Consider the following 14,919-nt stretch of genomic DNA (forward strand, 5'->3'; position numbering starts at 1 on the left):
CCAACCTATACTGGAACCTGGGGTTGTTCTTTCCCTGATGCAAGACTCCACTGTCCCTTGTATTTCACAAAATTTCTCCCTGTCCAACTCTCCAGCCTGCCTGGGTCTTGCTGGATGGCAGCACAGCCTTCTGGTGTGTCAGCCACTCAGTTTCTCACAGCAGCAGCAGCAGCAGAAGCAGCAGCAGCAGCAGCATACCAACGGTAACTCCACGGTGCCTGGACTGAGTGCTGTGCTCTTCTGAATGCAAGTGTTCGACATTGAAATAGTGGTACGCTGCTGATGCAGCTGCTGCTGTCGAAAAGAAGGTGGAACAGCATGTTAGTGCATCAAACTGTGCTGGGAATTGGGCACAGCTTGTGCAGCCCTCTGGTAAAGCCAAGGGAAAGCAGATTTTTTAATACCTGATTTGTTCTGAAGGGTCTTAACAACGGCAACAAAGGCAACCAGAAAAAAAAAAGAAAAAAAAATCCTTCTTCCTTTCTCATGCATAGCAGACAAAAATATGCTGTGAAAGTGCTATTTTTTTTTTAAACATCACCTATGTAAGTTCTATTTCAACAGTGAAATGCTTTCATTACAATTCATGCACTGCACTAGCCCTTTTCCTAGGGGAAGAAAAGGCAATGGATCGCACCACATTCAGCCAACGGTATCATTAAAAAGATCTTTGCTCCATGCCTGGCAATTGCATACTAAACAGCACCTTCAAGTCGCTACCTAGAAACACCACTATTCTTAACAATATCTTGAGAAATGCTCCTGATGGAGAGAATTTAAATGAGGAAAAGGAAAGGTAAGGGACCAAGAGAAAAATCCAATAAACAAATGTGTATGAGGCATTTCTTGCGTACAACACAGAGAGGGAGAGAGGTGGTGAGCAGTAAATCACTGTCCAAAGATCTTTGCTTCCAGAAACACGAGGTTGTCAAGCCCATTTGTTCTTGCGGCCAAACTCTTCAATCCAGCTGTAATCAAAATATTTTAGGCAGCAGTAGCTTCAACTGACTAAACAAATAGAGAACACTTACCACCTTGATTTTACTATCACTAAAATTAAAAAATACATACATCCAGGACAGAAACACTGTGTGTCAGAAGCTTGTAGGTTACTTGTGCAACCATTACAGGGTTACAGAAGGCAGCATTTCCTGCTGCAGGTGGAAATATCTGCACCAGTTTGATTGTGCATCTTCAGCAAACGGTGTAAAATTTACCAACTCACTGATGTACCCCCAAGCAAAAGGTTCACACACGGGAATGGTTAGCATTCAGACTGCAGCTCTGCTGTAACTCCAAGGAAACTGGTCGCATTACACAGAGAATGAATTTGGCCCAGCATGTACAAACAGAATCTCAAATGGACTAAATGCATGTGTTATGGGCAGTTAAGTCTTGCAAGAACTCATAAAGGCAGGTGCTTATTGTAGAGTAACATGGTCTTCAGCACTCTGGGCTTTCCCTCTAATGGGATGACTTTAAAAAAAAAAAAAATTTACATTTTCGGGCCAGTGTGCCCATTATCACTGCCTCTCATGCCCTCTTTCTCAGCCCAGCCAGCACTGAAATCAGGTGTGTGAGACAAGTTTTCAGAACTTGTTCTGATCTCAGGACAGAGAGATGCTCATCCCAGACAATGTCTTGGACAGGCAGATTCTGAGAATACAGCTGAGTCTGCAGGCACGTCACTCAAGATGGGATGCAGCTCATCCAGCCTTAGTCATCTAAACCCAAACCAGTTGTCCCTTTATAGACCCCAGAGAAGAAAAGGAACTTCTGGAGGCAATTTGAGATGTCCAAGTCACATCATCATCCAGCTTCTTTTAAACATCTGCTCCTGAATGAGAAAAACTGCACCATAAAGATTCCCCTTGAGTTTACGAGGTCCTCAACAGCTATCTCAAACACGGAAATTTAAGTTAATGGAGGCGAGTTCCATGTCCCTCCATCTCCTGGCAGGTCATTTATTTAGGCTATAAGCTCTCACAGCTATGATATTACACCTGCCCGGTGCAAAAGGGTCCAATGATAATGTGAGACTTTACTGCGCAGTTACTCCAACTACAAATAGACTAGGATCAGCCACTTAGGCTTGGAAAAAAAACAAAACAGTGCTCTGGAAAAAACCTCTTTCTACTGTGCCATGTGGAAACTGATATAGCAAAGAGACAGTCTGCTGTGTCCACACAAAAGCAAAGGGGATGACAAGCGGTAGCTGTGCAGACATCTCCAGGGGAGGAAGGGGAATAAAGCGGTCACAGCCTGAGCCTTAGCAGAGACCCCACTGGGACTTCTGAATAGCACTGATTGCAGACGCTCCAGCTGCCGGAGGGGCAGCACAACACTAATAAGATGTTATGGGAAATTCAGGATCTCTCACATTGGAGGAGACTGAGAGAGGCCGGCATGATAACCCTACCAAAGCAAAGGCTGTTCTTCACAAACATATCTGGATGGTACAAATATATCCGGATGGTAAATAACAGCTGCAGAAAAAGGGCCACTTCAGCCTAAAGACCACTGATTGCACAAGAAAACTTGGATGTGAAAATAATGAGGCTAAAAATCAGACAAACGGTAGGTTTTATTTCTTCTAGAATTGAGATTCTGGAAAAGCCTCACACAAGGATAATAAAACAAAGAAAAAAAAATAAGCCCTTTCAAGACAGAACTCCAAACATTTACTTAAGGATTTGGACGATGCAGTGATTCAAGAGATCTGGTGTAATCTAGTCTTTCTGGGACTAAGCCAAGCACAGTGGAGTGCTGATCTGAACTCGTGCCCCCTGCACCAGCAAGGTAAAGGGGGCTGTTCCCTGGCTGCAGCGGCAGCGGCGACAAGGACTCACTTCCCTGCAATAGCTCCTGGGCATTTGAGCTTCTCAATCCAAGCTCAGCCTTCCACATCAACCAGTTTGCAGGTGCTCATCAGCCAGTACTGAGGGATCTTCTGTGAGTTAAAATGGCAGCTGAGCCGAGTTTGTAAACACCAGTGTGTTTTGCATGTGTGAACACGCTTGATTTACTCACACACTGAATTCAGCCACGGTAGCCCCTCAGCGCACGTCATTCACTCTATCTAAACCCCAGGCTCCCTGTGCAATACCTAGATCTACCTTTGCAAGGGATAATCAAAGTCAAACTATTTTTTCTAGGTGGGGTCAAGAATTCAGAAGACTAGTCTGAACCCTGCAGTCCACAGGTACGCGCAGTAGAGTAATTGCATGGATTTGGTTGTTCCGAAACTTGAACATGGACTTTTCCCAACCTGGAGAGTTATTGTTTTGTTTTGTTAATCAAATCTCCATGCACAACTAAGCTGTTACGCACTTTTCCCAGGACTTTATTTTATATTTATTTGTGTGCTGCCAACAGAGCTGATTTTAAACCAAAACAGTACAATCTATTTTCCTTCATCTTTGCTCTCTAACACCAGTCTTCACAAAACTGAAAGTGCAGCACAAAATAGTCTCTACAGTATCTGCTTCAGCAGAGAAGCAAGTGATAAATTACTTGCCTACAAGGAGACGAGGTTATTAATCAAAATGGCTTCAGGGTGTAGTGTTTTGAGGCTATGTCAAGTATTAAATAACAGGTAAAAGGCAGGAGGTTTTTCCTTTTGAAATCCTAAATCTAAGCCTGTTCAAGAAAATGAAACAGGCATCTGCTAGCCAAGTTGTCACAGAAAAAAATCTTCAGGAAGAGCCAGTGTAAATTAAAGCCCTCAAATCAAAATCAGGACTTAAAAGATTGCTTTGCATTTCTTTTCTTAATAAACAATAACACAGTTCGGTCTCTTACACAATTTGTTCAAGCTGACTTGAATGGCAGCAGTTGAACACAACTTGCCATCCCCTGGAAGTTACACCACTGAGCACTTCCTGATCAAATTAAGGGTTTACTTTGCATTCTCAGATTCTCCTTTCCAGATCAGTTTGTTTTCCAAGAAACCATCTCATCCACTGCTAAGCTATACTTCCAAGGAACGCAAATTCGTTGCACTTCCTGATGGCATCACGCAAGATTAATCCTACAGAGCTCCAGAAAAAGGAAAACTACCACTGAAGTAAGAGTTTGCATGTGTGAACATGCATGATTTACTCACACATGCTCATTCAGGACAGAATGAGCTCTTGTTGGCTTCTCAGGGCCTTTCTGTCACAGGTTTTTAATTTTGCTTTATAGCATAACCTTTGGAATTCAGAGTACATGTAGTAGCTTGGTTTGAATTTCTGGTTAAGGGTTAGGACTTTTTGTAGAGTGAATAATGCTGGAGTGGAGGAGGGGGGAGCTCGCATTTCAGTAAGGCATTCCTCTGATGGTTTTACCACATACTAAAATCTGGGCTACACGGAACATGGCAAGCTTCCAAGAAGGACGCTGATACACAATGCACATCTATGCTCGGACTAGGTGAGTGTTTTATTGAGACATCTGATTGAGACTGGCCCCCTTGTAACTGAAATTCAGACTGATGATCCCCTTGAAAGCCCATGGAACCAGCTGTGAGTGGTCAAAAAGAGTGCTGAGATATATATTTGACAATGTCTCCCACAGCAGTCTTGTATCCCAGTCAGGATGTTATAGGCTGGATGAACTGAAAACCACCTAATTAAGACACCAGTTGGATGACTGGGCTCAGAGGACAGTGGTGAATGGATTGTCCTCTACTTGGAGCTCAGCTACAAGTAGAGTGCCACAGGGTCTATACTACAGTTCGTCCTATTTAACATCTTTACCAGTTAGTTAGAGGAGGTGTCAGATGATACTTTTGCCTTGCTTGTGGATGACATCAAATTGGTAAGACCAGTCAATACACACACTCAAGGGCAGAACTGCCATCCAGAGGGACCCAAACAGGCTGGAGGGATGGGCCAACAGGAAGCTGATGAAATTCAACAAGGACAAATGCCAAGTCCTGCACCTGGGGAGGAAGGTCAGCCCCCTGCAATGATACAAGCTGGGGACTGCCTTCCTGCCTGGCTGGGGAGCAGCTCTGCAGAAAGGTCTTGGCGTTCATAGTGCAAAGAAGGCTAGCGGTACCCCAGGCTGCAGTAGCATGGCCCACAGATGAAGGGATGTGACTAACTCCCAGTGCCCAGCACTTGTGAGAGTGCATTCAATTTTTGGTCCCCAAAACACAAGACTGACAATGTTGAACTGAGGTGAGTTTAGCCGGGAGCCACCAAAATGGTCAAGCACTGGAACACTTGCCCCACAAGAAGAGGCTGAGGGAGCAGGGCTTGTTCAACCCAGGCAAGAGATGGCTTTGCGGGGGGCGGTACTAACACCAGCCTGTAGAGCCTACAAAGAGGTCATCATGACAGTGGAGACAGGTTCTTCAACAGTGCATAGAAGTAGGACAAGAGACAACAGGCATAAATTGAAATTAGGGGCTTTCAGATTGGATGTAACAGAAAAGTTTTCATGATAAGGACAGTTAAGCAGGACAATAGATGAACCAGAGAAGTTGTGGGGTCTGCATTCTGGAGAAAACTCAGTGGTTTTCAAGACCAAAGTGGATAACTTGAACAACCTGGTCTGACTTCACAGCTGGCCTCACTTTGAGCAGGGGATTGAATTAGAGGCCTCTCAAGATCCCTTCTGACTTGAATTACCCAGTGACACTGTATGAAGAAGTTTCCTGTTACTAGTCCATGGGGAACATCAGCACTGTAGCATCCTCAGCCTAGTGAAAGCCTCAACAAAGCTAAACTCCACTGCAAAAAGAAAGAAAATCCTGTGCATTCTGTGGCTTTCTCTCTCTTCTCCACTGTTGATGCTACCGAATGCTCATGTTTATGAAAAAAAATGGGAGGAGGGGGAGGAGGGAAGATGAACAAGTTCAATTTTTACATCTTCATCCCTTCCTGTGGCCAGTAAAATACTGCTCTTCTCAGAAGATAAACCAGTACATTTTCAGGTTAGATTTGTGTACCAGGAAACAAGACTTTCATTATATCCTCTGGAGATTATTCCAGGGCTTAAAGGATTTCACACTCTAACAGTTCCCCCAAATACTCTGACTACATGCTGCCTTTGTCAGCCTCATCTTAATATAGTACTAGATAAGTCCTCTACCTCCAGGCTATTTACACTGTTCAGAGAACTGAAGACTGTTACAACACATAGTCAATTAGAAAGATTGAGTATTTTTAACCTTTCCTCAAATCCACCCTAACACCAAAAACCTGTTTGTTTCTTGCCATAATATCCGGATGGGTCTCCCTTTCTATGGATGAGATCCCAGTGCTGACTGCAGAAGAGCAGGTGTGCTCTCCTCTGAGCCAGAGTGTCAATGAACCCATCCAAGTTCTTTGATTCATTTGCACACAAAACCCCAAATTGCATGTTTTCTTTTCAAGACTACAACGACAAGAACTCCAGGAAGCCTCAGCTGTCTTCTCCTCATCAACACCATCCAAAGTCTCTGACATTAGTGGAAACAGTCTCAATCACTTGGAGGGTCTTGGATCAAGTCCCAGTCTTAAAGAATAAAAGCAAGGAGAAAATGAGACATAAACTTCAAATGCAGCTGCCTGGAATTCCTGCCTTGAAGTGGGAATGGAACCACTTTGAGGGTAGGCGGAAGGATTTTTTAAATTAAAAAGAATGGGACGAATAGCATGTTTTAACTTCCTAATTAAAAAAAGTGCTTTGGAAAATATTCTGTGAAACTGTTTTGAATTAACTTATTTATTCAGTCAAAGGAACATTCCACTCACATTTACCGGAAGAATGAAAATCTTAATGTCACAGTATTAACTTTGACATCCTCTTCATAAATTGGAGCTTATCTGTGTCTTTATGCAACATACAACTCAGCCTCCCTTCCAATTTAAAGAAAACCTAAACAGAACAACGTGAGGAGAGTCAGCCCACTCAGGTGTTTCACAAATAGGAAGTGATAGAAGACTGCAGAGTGTGTAACAGCTTGATCCTCACTGGGACAAAGTCAGCTGCTCACTTCACTAATGCCATAGTTTTCCACAAGAGAGCTACTCAAATGCTGACAGAGCAAGAGGCTTTATACACTGTCCATAATGTGCCAACACACTTAACCAAATCCTATTCCATGTGTACACAGCTAGAGGAAAGCCTTGCTGCGGGTGTTACATGTATGTTCTATTCCTTGGCTGCCCTTCAGCCAGCTGTTTCCATATCAGACAACTTGATGCCCAGAAAGTTACGTACTCAGAATTCATAGCTACGCCCTTCTCATTCACAGAAAGTCTTACGATGACTCTCTATTACCGTGATAACCTGAGAACTTACTGTTCTGAGCAGGTTTGGTATATCATAAGACTCACATGCGTTTTCCGGATCAGGTCATTAATCATTCGCCCTGAGACTAATTCTTCTAAAATCAAAACAATCAACGTAAGGCATGCTCCAAAGGAAAGCCCTCAAAACCCAGATGTTTCACTAATGCACTGCCTAGTATAGTTATAGTATGATTAAGAAGTAGGAAACAGCTTTTTTCTGCATTTATATTCAAAATGGTCCAATCAGCAGAGCTGAACGAAAATACTAAAGAAAAGCAAGAACTGAATTGAAAAGGACATCTTGCATTTTATAATATCAAATCAAACAAACATCGCACTGCTTGCTTTCTAAATCTTACAGAAAAGCTCCTCCTTAGCGCAGACTGCCTATTTAAAAAAAAAAAACCACGAAAAAACAAACCGAAGACAAGCAGAACTAGCTGCAGGCAATGAAGTACATTAGCATTTGGATTCATGTTTGTATATCCTCTGAAGGAAAAATTCTCTTAAAAGCAACCTAAGAAACTTCCTCAAATGTAATCTGGCAACAGTTCTACAAGACTTTAAGATTTCTAATGCCTTTATAGTTCCTTAAAAACGAAGTGGAAAATGTTAAAAAAACACCACAGATTGCTGCCAATTTCAAAACAGGATGTTTTTGTTGTTGATGACTGTAATTAGGACCAGTGACCTTGAAAATGTAAACAACCATCCATTACCTCTTCTCTTCTAATTATTGGTGCAAATATTTTTTTTCTCTTTATAAACTTGGCTGTACAAATAGTTTAGCGCTCATACTCCAGCAAAAACAGAACTTCCACAGGACTGAAAATACCAGCACCCAATGTCACCAGCTCACTGAAGGGAAAAGGGAGAAGGAGGAAAGTATTTAAAATATGGGCAGCAATTTAAAATCAAGGTGGCTGTTATCAGCACACAGGAAAGGCAAGATGGAAAAGGTAGCCCTAGAAGAAATGCATTATAAGCATTGCTGAAGAATGATAGTCAGGAGATAACCATGGAAAGTGCCCAAATTCCTGAGACGGCAAGGAAGGAGTTCTGTAGCTTTCTCAACACTTAATCCTGCAGTCAGAAACTTGACCCCCGAGTCCTTACCTTCTGATGTCCAAATTCATTCAATATCGTGCCCAACTTCTTTGTGTTGCTGTGAAGTTTATGAGCAGCAATGGCTGGATTGGGATCCCTCCAGTCAATGGACAGGCGATGATACCAGAGGTGCCGGCTCTTCTGAATGTGAGCTGACTTGATGCTGGGGTCAAAGCGATGCACCTCACACCCACTGTTGGCCATGCTGACCTCGAACTGGTTGTCATCGTTGCTTAGCCTACGAGAAAAAAAGACGTAGCTACTCATGCTGCCAAAAGAACTACTGGTGAGTAGGACATTCTGAGGAGTCACAGTAAAAGAAGGCAAAATGCCTATTTGTTTCTGAAGCAATGTGGAAGAGCTGTTGTGTTCCTTCTTGGAATATATCAACAACACCGAGCACAGTCTAATCCCAATTCTGACAAGGTAACCAGAAGTAAAGCCAAGGGTCCGCCATGATACCTGGAGTAATACTTGGAATAAGGAGTTAGATAAAGGAAATTTAAAGGATTGTGTATTTTTTTCCCAATGTCACATGCATAACTGACTTTAATAAAATTTAAATGAATTTCATAGAACCATAGAATGATTTGGGTTGGAAGGGACCTCAAAGATCATCTAGTTCCAACCCCCCTGCCATGGCAGGGGCATCTCCCACGAGATCAGGTTGCTCAAGGCTCCATCCAACCTGGCCTTGAACACTTCAAGGGATGGAGCATCCAAAACCTCCCTGGGCAACCTGTTCCAGTGCCTCACCACCCTCACAGTAGAGAACTTCTTCCTTTTATCTAGTCTAAATTTACGCTGCTCTATTTTAAAATTATGCTCTTCCAGCACTTCCCCTTGTCCTGTCACTACAGGCCCTTGTAAAAAGTCCCTTCCCAGCTTTCTTGCAGGCCCCCTTCAGGTACTGGAAGGCCGCTATAAGGTCTCCCCAGAGCCTTCTCTTTTCCAGGCTGAACTTACAGAATGGAACTACTGGAATGGATTGGATGAACGAACCTCACAAGAAAATTCAAGTTCCTTCCAATATACAACATAAAATTAGAATGATGGGCTGCTATCAAGGCAATAGCTAAATCACTTTTAGCCAGTCTGATAACCTTCCCAAAGAGCTTTTTCTTAACTCAGAAGTCAACATAATTAATTAATAAAAGAAATATTCAAACCTTTGTGCTGTCATTATTCCTCTATTCAATTTGCTTTTTCTTGACAAGATTACAATACTTTCCTTAGTCCCCACTGCACAAACTGTCAATAACCAAGCCATAAGCAGAAGAGGAAATACATTTAAAATTTATACAATACTCTTTTGTAAAAAAAAAAGGGGCATATCTCCCACCATGTCTATAATCTGGTGTTAAAATGATAAGCCACAATGGCCACCAATAGGCACAAGACACAAGAACCATATGTCTCTCTCCGTGCACAGGAATACACAGATTAAAAAAAACAAATTTCAGAATAACCCCTTCAAAAGAGCAGCAGAGTTTTTACACAGAATTAAGAGAAAGATTGCTGCTAATTTGGCAAAGACCCCAAAGAAGAAGAAAAATTAACAGCCTTATCATACAGCAGTATTATCTCAGTCTCTGTCTTTTCAAGAAGATGTACTTTACAAGGCTGTGCCATATTCCCAATTCCTACAGCCCACTTGTTCACACAGGGTACCCTAAAACTAACAAATTCTGGTATTTACCATTTTAATCATAACTGGACCATAGGCCTTCCCGACCGCGTAAAATAGGATGTCCTCTTCATTTCTAATCCTCCAAGCTTGTTTCAAATGTGGTTCAAATCACGCACTAAACCTTAAACTTAATCAGAATTATGCTGTTGGACATGCACACATGTAGTGCTGGGAAGAGAACAGGGATTCTTAAAAATCCCGACTGAGAACATCCACTGTGTACTAACAACAACATGGCATTTATCTGTCATACACAAACCATTACAGGGCAGTACTCTTAGATGTACTGTCAGAGTACCTGCTACGCTACACCACAATTGCCCCTAGAAATGGTTTGAGTCTGAAATAATTCTGGCTATTTGCATCCATATGTAAAATGCAATACATTTTAAATCATGCTACACTATGGTACTGCATTAAGCCAACAGTAAATGTTTTACACAGATGACATACTGGTAAACTAACATGAATCCTACTCGTGAAGAAATGTTTGGAAGAGCTTGGAAGTTACCAGTACGGGATGATATAACACCTGCTGTAATACTGGCTAAGCATAGTGTAACAATGCCCTATTAGATAGTTTTCTCCTCAGTCATCTTCCCCTTCAGGCATCTTGGAAAAGTAGAAGACAGGGTTTGCAAAACCAGCCCAGGGCACTTTTAAGAAAACTCTTTTTCACAGGATTCCAGCCCATACAGCCACGTAGGAGGAAAAGAGAGGAGCTTTTTTCTTTAATATATTCAACACACATTAGGAAAAAAGTTCAGAAGTTAACCAAGTGAATTGACATATTTGTTTGCATGTGGCTTTCTACAGAAGGGACACTCATGAACAAAGACCAGTGTAATCCCTTAGGAATGAGAAGCTGGCTAAAAAATTAACAACATGTGAGTTGTTTGGGACAGTTTAAGCATTAGGGTGACGAGCATGCCAGCGACCAATGGACACACGCATCCACGGCACGCTTCTAACCACACCAGCTGGTACAGTCCAGAGGGCCAGATGCTTCTGATGTAGACAAATCTCAGGCTGCCTCCAAACAGATTGCTACTCACGTGGACTGCAAAGGGAGGTTTACGGTGTTGCAAAATACAGATGAGGGTGAAGAAGGTGTTGATATATCTTCTGGCACTCTATAGCCAGCAGCTCAAATTTATGCCTGAAGAGATGTCTGACTAACAATAAATATTTAGGAGAGAAAATAAGGTCATCTCCAAAAGAAGTGGTTTGAAAAATTCCTGGCTCACATGTGATCATGCTAAGGGATAACACAGCATGAAAAACGTAAACAAATGAGGTCTCCTAAGAAAGATTTTGTGCCACTTAGAAAGGCATCATGATTTTAAAAGAAAGACATGGAGGTCACAGAAGACTAGCGAGGCCCTACCCCACCATCAGGAGCAGCTGCTGCCTGCAGCAACAGCAAAATATGTTTTTCCTGTAAAGGGGAAGAGAGCTCTCTTACAGAGGCGGCAGCCGCACGCAGTGCCCTGCGCTGGGGGTAACAGTGGGCTCCCAAAAGCAGCAAGAGCAGCTCCTGCGGGACCCACAATGCCAGCCTGCGCGCCAGCGGGAAGGGAGGGCTCGCTGGCGCTGCTGCCCCCGGCAGCAGGGCAGGGACGCTGACCCGGCACAGAGCGCAGCACAGCAGGGAGCAGTGTCCCTTGGCTGTCCCCTGCTCCCAGGGTTCGCCGAGGGTCACGGCACACAAAGCCTTGCGCTGGGAGTGAACGCTGGGCTGCAGCTTGCGCTGAACCTGCGGAGCATCGCACCGGCCCCCGCATCATCCTGGAGCGCAGGTGCCACAAAAGCTGCTCTTGTCTCCTTCAGCACGGCTCTAGCGCACACCTGTAGCTCATCCGGCCTCGTACCTGCAGCTCCCACAGGGCAGAGCTGTAAAAAAAGGCACATTGAGGTCCAGCTTTCCCTTTCCGTGTTCCCCCTCCTCCCACTCTTTCTCAAAGGAAGATAACCGAGTTCTGCAGCTTGGGTGGAAAAAGAAAACAAAGCATTCTCTGCCTGGACCCTAAAGGCCCTACACTTTAAGATCCACCTGAAAGGGCTTTTAATACAGTTTTGCAGCAAGACTCTTTAAACCTCAACTGCTAAATTTCTGAAATCCTATTCATTTATATTATCCCAGCTTGACTGCCTGCCTGTGGTGTTTGTAACAGTTAGTTTAATCTAAGCAGATTTAGCATTAACAACTAGATCTTGCTAATGCATATTGCAATTACGTATCATACTGGGAATTCCGGTCCCCCAAGCAAAAGCATTGCTTCCTCCCAGTAGTGTAAGCAACTAATATTAATCCAGATGTTTCAGACACTGCTTGCTTCCATTCACAAGTAACCTCTTCTACTGCATTCAAGAAGGCAAAGTCTAAGCACCACGTTTTGTTCCATTTTTAATGATATGTGGATTTAATTCAGGATCCCCAGTAACACTCGTCCTGAACTTTCACATTTGTCCTCCATCTACCCTTTCCACAGTGAATGTTCTTCACTGGAAACAGCTGCTTCCCCTTTGCTCTTTATGAAGTGTATGAGATAAAAAAAATGTCTAAAGGGGATTTTTGTCTTACTCAGAACAAAAGTACTTTTCTGCCTGTCATAATCTAAAGGAAGTGAGTCTCAGAGAAGAATTACGCAGTAACAAGCTCCAAAGGCTGGAGAAGTAAACTGGAGGATTGAAGACTGTCTTTTATTTTTCACCTCTTTCATGTGATGCATCATGGTTGGGTACTTACTGATGATTGATGGGAGAGCCAACAACAATTTCAATCTCTGCTAAGCCCTACTGTTCCACCAGTACAGTAAATCTGGCATTCAGGATCCCTGTACAATACCCAAAACAGCACCACATACAAAGCACTGATATACACATACTAGCTCAAATTTTTTCAAAACCATTAGCAAGTCATCTTTGTGCTGGTCAGCTTTTTGCCAAATCTGTGTTTCTCAGCACGGATGAAACCAACTCTGCACTAATGGCCAATTCAACAAAAATACCATTCTTAGCCCACACTTGGTCCACAGCAAAAGGCAAGAGGAAACATTAATGCAGGAGCTCAGGTCTAATATTAATGATTGTGTAACTTGAAGAGTAAGGTCTAGATTAATTCCACAGAATTTTGAGTACTTCAGTAAAACATCTAAAGTCAGCAGCCATATTACTCCAGACTTCCTCTACAATCAAAGGAAAGCTATACCTACCTCCAGAACATTATTTGGCTTTACTGATTTTCCACCTGAATGTGCCTGCCTCTCCCTCCTGACTATTAGATGAAGCCTCAGGCAATGAGCCAGTGGTACCGTCAAGCAGGTGAAGTCTGGACCTGAGCATGAGATAACATAGCATCTCTCCTAACTTTCACAGGAATTTCAAAAATTGTGGGGAAAAAAATCACAGAAAGCTATATTTTGCATTAAAACCAGGTAAGTATAATTTGAAGTAGATACAAATAACATTCAGAAAATGAGAGGCAACAGTAGTTGAGAGGAGCTTGCTCTCTATATGCGTGACCCGTATCTAAGGGGAATGTTATTGTTGTTCTGCCACAGAGCAACGCAGCTGAATAAAACCTAGAAGCCCCTCAGCCTCCAAGGATTTTGGTCATTACAGTTCAATATAGGATTGATCCAAATATTAAGCCCACCCAAACTAACAGAAAAGAGTCTCTTTGACTGCAGCGCATGCTACATCTATGTTATGTTAATTACTGGTGTTAACTGCCACGTGCTAATCGCTGAGAAATGCCACCCAGACACAGTAAAACCACAGCAGCAAAACCACAGAAATAAATTGCGCTGGTTCGAGGGAGATGAAGCCTTTCAATACACCTCTAACCTAAAGCTGGCTCCCAGGACAGGAAAGACAGTTTTATTAGGCAGCAGCGATGCGGTGATCTGTGTGAAACAAGCTCCAGGTCCCAGCGATCATTCTCCCGATGCAAGTGTGCGCTGATGGGTAATGCAAAAGGCCAGTGGCCTGACGAATTCTGAGGACTGACCTCCCTGGTCCTCCTGGGAAGCAGAGTTTTATTAGCTAGAAAACAAGTTGCATTTGTGGATTTACTACCTGTGAAAGCACTTGTTCTGTGAAGAGTGAAAACTTCAATCTCAAATGCTGTAAACATCGTAAACACCAGAAACATTTTAAAATAAAGCCACAGCTGCTTTTATTATCATCACATTGGCACATGACATCCCTGAAGCGCTCAGCAAACACACGCTCACATGGAAATGCACTATTTTGTCCCAGGGGTAGTTAATGAAATTTTATAAGTAATGCTGCTGAAGTACCCAGCAATTATGCAAGTCATTTCTGCTCAGGGAAGACGCTGTAGGCTTCTCAATTTATCTCATTAATTTCCATCTTCCTCTATGTGAACTATCACTCAATATTCACCACCAAGCGATTTGTTTTCATACTGATATTAGAAAGGCAAAGCAAAACAAAGACCTTCATGGAGAAAAGTTTCTCCCTGCAGAAATGCATCAACAGGTAATAAACACATCCCAATATAGTCTGTACTTTAAAAGACAACCTTGTTGCAGCCTATGTTGCATTTATAGGGCTTTTTGAAGCTAGGTGTCATGAAACAATTTGCTATCTTTCAAAGAGAACACTTACCCAAGGGAATAGAGACGGCATTGCTTGCTTCTGATTCGATGAATGAGGCTAAACCTCTCATCAAGACAGATCGACCAGGGCTTTTTTGCGGTTTCAGAGTACCCTCTAAGGCTGTTCAGGCTCATGTGTTCACATGAAATCTGTTGAAATCAAAGGGTGTTTCATTTTAAGACATGACTGCTAGTTGTTGGTTGGGTTTTCTTAATTTGTCTTCTGGGGAAA

The 14,919-nt window shown here is 42.8% G+C and overlaps 1 protein-coding gene across 1 annotated transcript in view; it reads right to left on the reverse strand.

The window, feature by feature from the left end:
* Positions 1-198: 198 nt before the first annotated feature.
* METTL24 (methyltransferase like 24) overlaps positions 199-14,919 on the reverse strand; it is a gene marked incomplete at its 3' end in the record, with an annotated part of 19,625 nt that continues 4,904 nt past the window's right edge. Inside the window, exons 3-5 of the mRNA XM_009872260.1 lie at positions 14,698-14,837; positions 8,382-8,610; positions 199-294 (exon numbers count right to left, since the gene is read on the reverse strand). Coding sequence (XP_009870562.1) covers positions 199-294; positions 8,382-8,610; positions 14,698-14,837 — 465 coding nt within the window. The remainder of the gene's footprint in view (positions 295-8,381; positions 8,611-14,697; positions 14,838-14,919) is intronic.

This window comes from Apaloderma vittatum, unplaced genomic scaffold (genome assembly GCF_000703405.1).
Source record: "Apaloderma vittatum isolate BGI_N311 unplaced genomic scaffold, ASM70340v1 scaffold26246, whole genome shotgun sequence".
NCBI lineage: Eukaryota > Metazoa > Chordata > Aves > Trogoniformes > Trogonidae > Apaloderma > Apaloderma vittatum.